The sequence below is a fragment of the Oratosquilla oratoria genome, chromosome 21 (genome assembly GCF_046742065.1).
Source record: "Oratosquilla oratoria isolate Oo_2021 chromosome 21, ASM4674206v1, whole genome shotgun sequence".
Taxonomy (NCBI): Eukaryota; Metazoa; Arthropoda; class Malacostraca; order Stomatopoda; family Squillidae; genus Oratosquilla; species Oratosquilla oratoria.
Window position 1 is genome coordinate 43,846,012 of NC_134797.1, and position 6,929 is coordinate 43,852,940.

General features: G+C 38.7%; 2 protein-coding genes across 2 annotated transcripts; both read right to left on the bottom strand.

Annotated features, from left to right (window-relative positions):
* Positions 1-379: 379 nt before the first annotated feature.
* LOC143037136 (uncharacterized) lies at positions 380-983 on the bottom strand. The gene is made up of 2 exons (XM_076205252.1): positions 803-983; positions 380-691 (listed from the first exon to the last, which is right to left on the bottom strand). The coding sequence occupies exons 1-2, from the start codon at positions 932-934 to the stop codon at positions 380-382; spliced, it is 444 nt and encodes a 147-aa protein (XP_076061367.1). The 5' UTR covers positions 935-983.
* A 3,627-nt stretch (positions 984-4,610) lies between these two features.
* LOC143036631 (uncharacterized) lies at positions 4,611-5,576 on the bottom strand. Its single transcript, XM_076204190.1, has 3 exons — positions 5,434-5,576; positions 5,097-5,174; positions 4,611-4,987 (listed from the first exon to the last, which is right to left on the bottom strand). The coding sequence occupies exons 1-3, from the start codon at positions 5,443-5,445 to the stop codon at positions 4,676-4,678; spliced, it is 402 nt and encodes a 133-aa protein (XP_076060305.1). The 5' UTR covers positions 5,446-5,576; the 3' UTR covers positions 4,611-4,675.
* Positions 5,577-6,929: the final 1,353 nt, after the last annotated feature.

The following is a 6,929-nucleotide window of genomic DNA, read 5'->3' on the forward strand; positions in this document are numbered from 1 at the left end:
AAATTAACAGTATCGTATGTGAGTTTGTAAAATGTGTATGTAATTTTGCGGACACGAGAGCTTAGTCCATGGTATATCAAAGTTACACGAAAAAGTCTTGCATTGTTTGGTATTTTGTACATTTCTCTATGTATAGTTTCCAGTACGAAATTGGTGATTTTTTGTCACCAAAATTGTACGAAAATATATTTATATTTAGATAAAATAAAATAAAATAGATGAATATAGATATTTTCACATACTTCTGATATATCATGAGCCACTTTTGGATGTCCGCCTGAGTACATGAAGGTGTTCGCTCAGACGATTTTGCTTCACCGAGTGAGACTTTAGATTTTATTTCGCTCCATAGAGATAAATGAATTATGGAGGTCGTTATTTAGGGGGTTTCGTAGAGACTCTGAGGAGGAGATGGAGGAGCAGGAGGGGCGTAGAAGGTCTCCTCGCTCGATTCGGGCTCGGGGTAGTGGGCCTCACCCTCGTAGGTGACCTCAGCGATGAGACCGGAGTCACCGTCGACGTAGTAGGTGACCTTCTGCAGGCGACCGTCGGGGAGCTGCACGTAGTGGGAGCCCTCGGTACGCTCGTCGTCACGGGCCTCCTGCTGGCCGAAGTCGTTGCCAGACTCCTCGTCCTGGACGGCCCATGTGAAGTCGTACTTGGCGGGTCCGTAGTCCTCCTCGGACGATTCCTGTAACCCAGAAGTAGATTAGATGGAGAAAGAGTCCTTTGCGAACGTCACAATATAATGTATGTCAAAGATCAAAGAATTCCTTAGGACGGATGCTTTGAAAGAACTTACGTGCTGGGGTGCGCTGTAGGAGTAGCTGGGAGCGTCGTCGGCGGCGATCAGGGCCACCAGGGCAAAGAAGAACAAGATCTGCAATGCAGGAAAGTCATTCAAAACCGTTATTATACTAACAGAAACTCTCATTACAGCAGATGAAAGGACATACCATGTAGGTTACAGGTCCTTAATGTAGCATATGTATATTCTCACAATAAAATCCAAATCTATTTATTGAATAGTCTCTGATTTTTAAAAACAAAGGAGGATCTTGGAGTTACAAGTCCGAAGAGGGTAAACTAACCTTGAAGCTCATGATGGAGGTTGGATTGTGTCTGGTGGTGGGTTTGCTTCCTCTCTTCTTTTATACTCGCGCAGAGACACCACGTGGCCTGGCAAGGACCAGTTCTCTATGCCTCGTTAACCCGGAGACCAAAGCATCTGCTTCAGTGCCAAACAGTTGCCCTTTGCTGAAGGTCAAAGTTACGTTATATGCTCTGCCAATGGAAGAAATTTAGGGGCAAAGTACTAATTAATCATCAGAGATTTATAACACTAAACTACTGCGTCGTTTCCAAACTTTTTGTTAAGCAAATTTGGTGTTGTTTGAAGTTGCTTGTGTGTTACACATATTGTATTTTGTCTAAACTAAAGCAAACTAAATGAACAGTTGAGTCTGCAGTGGTCTGGAATTAAAATATTTTCCCAATTCCTAAGTAGACTTAGCATTGGTCTAAGTACGCATTCAAGTTTATTCGTTTTTACATCAGCATAGACAAATCCTGGTTGATCTATCAAACTTATGCCCTTCAGTTTTAAAACTTAGATTAAAACACCTGATTTACATCCTTAACATGGATTACTGCATTGTTATGATTTATCATAGGACTTGGTAGGATGACCGAGGAGGACGTCTAACTTTCGTAGATAGATTTCCGACCGGGGGTAACATAGGTGGTTTTGTCTGCTCTTTATATTGTCTCGAAGATGCTTATCTGATTCTTTAAGCCCTGATAGCAACATCTTACATTTGTAGTGCCTCCTAGTACCTGCTTCAGCCTTCAGTTCAGTTTGTGTAAATGGTCCCCTGGTAATGACGACTTTTTTTTTTATATAAAAACAACTGGTTATTTTCTAATTAAGTGTCAATATCTAGTAGGTTTTTTTAGGACTTAAATCTGGAAAAAATACAATACTCATATGGTAATTTTTTTTTTTGGTCTAATAATAATTAAATTGTTTTTGTTGCTGGGCCTATTTAATACTTTTACCTTCCTGAATAATTTCCTTGATATATATTACATATATTTTCTATTCGTTTTCTCTGGTTACTTTCTTGTGGTGAGGTACCTTGTCTAGTTTAACTCTGTTTGGTCCCTCCTGGTTTTAATCGGCATGTTTTTTTTGTTTTTTTTTTCATTAAATCAGTTGTTACTTTGAATATTTTTTTTACACTCTGCTTTCTCCACTGAATCCATAATGATATTCAATAGATTACAATTCATAATCTTGATGGCATCTTTATCAGCTTCAAATACGCTTTTAATTTCCACATTTATTTTTTCTTGTCATTATTTATAACTATAAACCTTATTTTCTTGTCGAAAGCTAGTTCCCCTCCTTGATGTGAAATCTATCTTAGCTGTGTAACCTATAACTGTATGATCATTACCTATATCTACTTCATTTATAACGATAACACCAATAATTTCGTTGCTCTCATCTCCTAATGCAAGCTGTACTCCACTTTTATTGTTCTATTTGGACTATTTCCTGGCCATTTACGACCTATACGCTTTTATTTTTTTATTTTTCCTATATTATAGTCCTTTGCCAGATCAACTATTATTTTGCCGCTATCATATCCCTTGTTGTTGCGTTATAAGTTAATCCATTTGGATCTGTCCAAGTTTATTTATGATCTACACGTGTCTGAAAGAAATTGTTAATTATTCTCATGCTGTAGCTCTCTGCAAAATTAGCTAGTATCTCTCTTTCATAGTTTCTTTCAACTAAAGTAAACCTTCGCAAAATTATTCACCTGCCATGCACGTCTACTCTTTGGTATTGAGGTCACCGACTTCCAATATGCGTTTAGTCTTTTTTTATTTAGCACTTGACTTACATCATCATATAAGGACTCCATTTTATTACTTGAACTCTGTGGAGTTTGTGGACAAACCTGAATAACTTTTAGAGTGCATATTTTGCATAGGTCGGTTACAATCGAAACTATCATATCTTAAATAAAACTGATGAATTTCACCACGCTACAACCGATCGCTCGGTTAATCAAGAATGCTGTTATATCAGATTTTTTCTTGCATTGATAATAGAACAAGTGGTAACTGTCTTCTAGTTGTACGATAATTTCCTCCTGCCTTTGAACCTTGCTTAGCTCCATAATATCCTAACTGCTTCTTCTCCATTCCTTTCACCAAACTCTCCCAATTGTGGTCTCCAATTGTTCTCACGTGGTACGCGTAGACCCCTGTCTTCTTTAGGATGTTTAATATCCAAGGACTGGGTCTGTTTGGACATCGGTTACTCATATCCTGCGCCAAAGTGCCCATAAACACGTGTGGCAATATGTTAGTACCCATAGGTGATGACAATTCTTCAAGAACACTCGTGATAACGTTGGTTATACAGTCCAAGATGAGTTGGAAGGTTGTTTCAATATGGTCTCAGCTCCTTGCCACACAGATTTTGGTGTCATCTCTTGTGGCACCTTATTTAGTATATTCAGTGGAACTCTATATGTATATAGGATACCCGGTGGCCTAACCCGTCATTATGGCAATGCCCCTTATACCTATGAAGAGTTTCCTTTTTACCTCGAGGTATGTGCCATTCGAGTTTAGAAAAAAATTATCTAATGAAAGGTGCCATCAAAATTCTTAGGCGCATCAGGTCTGTTTCTTAAACTTAAATTGAACTTTCTTCTATTATATTTCTTATTTTTGTTTATAGTTATTATTATTGGAAGAGGCTGGTAGATAAAGGTAGACAAGTAAGGTAGATAGAGGGGTAGTTGGCGAGAATTTCATTTTTATGTATAGGACGTTTGGTAAACAATAGCCGTGAAGGAGTTGTATAATCTCGCTCCTCATCTAATGTTTATAAACAACCGCTAAGGAGCAGATTTTAATGCTGATGTGACAATATGTAAACTAAGTCATTCATGCATCGTGTAAGCAGTATTGTTTAAGACGTTGTAACAGTTTCTGATTGGAGAAAGAGTGGAAGAGGAGAAAAATTTATTGGTTCACGGGAGTTAAGTCACGCACTTAAGGGAGGCATTTCATTGTAACAGGAAATATCATTGGATTAAGAAAGTCGTGACATTGGTGCAGAGGTGACGTAGGAAGAAGATTGAGGATCCCAGTTGGGAGTCCCCTGGTGTAAATTGACAAGCCAAGTGTAATATTATTCGGGAAGAAAAGAATTTTTTTTTTTACCTATGTTTACTTCACCCCATAAAGAATCATTACTTACTTCCTACAGAAATATATGGTGAAAGACATACTTAAGACAGTGATGAAAAGAAAGCTGAAAGTGAAAGAAGAAATACAAAACCATAGAAGGGAACAGTAAACAGAAGTAAACCAGTAGTTACGGAGAGGCGGAGGCAAAACACTGCATTTCTTCATTCCTCCAATGTTTCATATCATACTTGATTGGACATTCACAGACAAGTTACTACTGCTAGTATGTACGCAATGTTTGTCAAAATAAATGATGTTATGTCAAAAATAATAAGTTTTATTGATTATGAAATATATACATAAATAGGAAAGAAAGAGTTGTTTAGGATGAAAGTACACAAGAACGCTCGTGAAAAAAAGACTTGTTTCATGAGAATAGATGAGTGATGGAGATCGTTGTTTAGGGAGTTTCGTAGAGAGCCTGAGGAGGAGATGGAGGAGCAGGAGGGGCGTAGAAGGTCTCCTCGCTCGATTCGGGCTCGGGGTAGTGGGCCTCACCCTCGTAGGTGACCTCAGCGATGAGACCGGAGTCACCGTCGACGTAGTAGGTGACCTTCTGCAGGCGACCGTCGGGGAGCTGGACGTAGTGGGAGCCCTCGGTACGCTCGTCGTCACGGGCCTCCTGCTGGCCGAAGTCGTTGCCAGACTCCTCGTCCTTGACGGCCCATGTGAAGTCGTACTTGGCGGGTCCGTAGTCCTCCTCGGACGATTCCTGTAATTCAGAAGTATATTAGCTAGGGAAGGGTGCTTTGAGGATGTTACACTTGATTACCGTCAAAGATCACAGATCTTCATGGTGTGAATGCTTTGAAAAGACTTACGTGCTGGGGGGCGCTGTAGGAGTAGCCGGGATCGTCGTCAGCGACGGCGAGGGCCACCAGGGCAAGGAAGATCAAGATCTGTAATGCAACGAAGCTACTCAGATTCCATTTGATGTATGGTCATCTTGCACCCTGACAGATCGTCTTATCATATCACACCAAAGTATATCGATGTATACCCTATAGTGTAAACGTATTCTCAAAATATGATTTTAATCAAAATAATCTTTGGTTTCTGATGTTTTTGAAGAGAAGGAGTAATCTTATTGTTACAAATTTCTATTTGGTTGTTTAACACTGGCGAAGACCTATAAAGTCCAAAGAGGAGTGAACTAACCTTGGAGTTCATGGCGATGGTTGGAGTGTATCTGATGAGTAACGCTTGCCTTCTGCGTCTCTTTTATACTCGAGCAGAGACACCACATAGTTCGACAAGAACCAGTTTTCTCTGCCTCGTGAAAACCGGAGCCTAAGCATTTCCTTCAGTGTCCAACAGTCGCCCTTTTCTGAAGGTCAAATTTACGTCATTTGCAGTGGCAATGGGGACAGGATAAGGCAACACACAAACTACTCTTGAGAGCAGTTTCTCAACCGGGGTTCCTCAGACACCAAGGGGGTTCCTGTGAGAGAGAAAGCTAATTAAAACATAAGAACGTAGGAATGGAGGAGACTGCAAGAGACCATAAGGAATACACTAGACAGTTCCATGTCTATTACGACCTATTATCCCCATCCATAAAGTTACCTAATCTTTTGTTAAAACAACAAATTGCTTTACTACATGGTTACTAAATCTATTCCATTCGTTAACTACTCTGTTGGTAAACCAGATCTTACCTATTTCCTTTTTAAACCTAAATATACCCAATTTAGACCCAATATTAATCTTATACTAATGCATCTTTCTGTCCTCTTTTGTGTTTATATCTTCAACTGTTTATATTGTCAACAAAAATGAAGAAATATAAGTTAAGTTTGCTCAAACTAGTTCATAGGAAGATATATTATGCCTACCTTATAAAAGTAAAAGATATTGAAGCTCATTTCAGAGGTTCAGCAAAGTAGACAAAGTTGCGATACGTTGCTCTAGAGGTTCATTGCACTTGATTACTACGCCATTTCTAAACTTTTTCTGAATTAAAGTTTGTGGCTACATTAGATATATTATCTCATTTATCTCGTGATTCTACAAGTTTCGAGTAGTGTTTTCTACTAGTGATTTTTTTCGTTTCGGCTTGCACACGGATTTTCTGACCTACTAGACGACCTGACCTGACATTAGACTTGGCCTGAGGGCTTGATAAAATTCTCGTCATTCCTTGAGGCAATCTCAGTAAAAATCCCTGTAGATCAATATGAATTCATATAGATTTATTTGGGTCCTAGCTACATATTTCTGTTTTTACATTGGTCATCACCGCAGACCAGATTCACAATTAATTTTAACGTCTATATATGCTAAAATATGTTTTTTATGACAAGGATTATATATTATCTTATCTTTTGTTTATAATTTAGTCTTTTTTGCTCTAGATTATCTTATTAATTTGTTTGTAGTATTTAAGAAAATGTGGCTTTTTTATGGGGGATCTCGTACGTGAATAAGTGATATCCAAGTAGATCTAAGTCGTGGATGGGGTTCTACACGTACTATATGAAAACCCTCGGAAAAAAAAAAGGAAAGTTTAATGGAAGAACTGGAGAACGTGAGTGGGGTTCGAAGGCAAGACGGAAGATCGTGCATCTACAAGACAGGTACCATTCATTCTATTATAGAGGTAAAGTGAAGGCAAAGTCTATTGAAGTAGGATTCTTGAATAATAGAGGTTGGTT

What these genes read in the sequence shown, in the direction of transcription:
- LOC143037136 (XM_076205252.1), bottom strand. Translation starts at nt 934, where the DNA reads ATGAGAGTTTCTGTTAGTATAATAACGGTTTTGAATGACTTTCCTGCA. An exon ending in CCTACAGCGCACCCCAGCAC is followed by an intron (nt 692 to 802) that starts GTAAGTTCTTTC and finishes TCTGGGTTACAG; the next exon opens with GAATCGTCCGAGGAGGACTA.
- LOC143036631 (XM_076204190.1), bottom strand. An exon ending in CCTACAGCGCCCCCCAGCAC is followed by an intron (nt 4,988 to 5,096) that starts GTAAGTCTTTTC and finishes TCTGAATTACAG; the next exon opens with GAATCGTCCGAGGAGGACTA.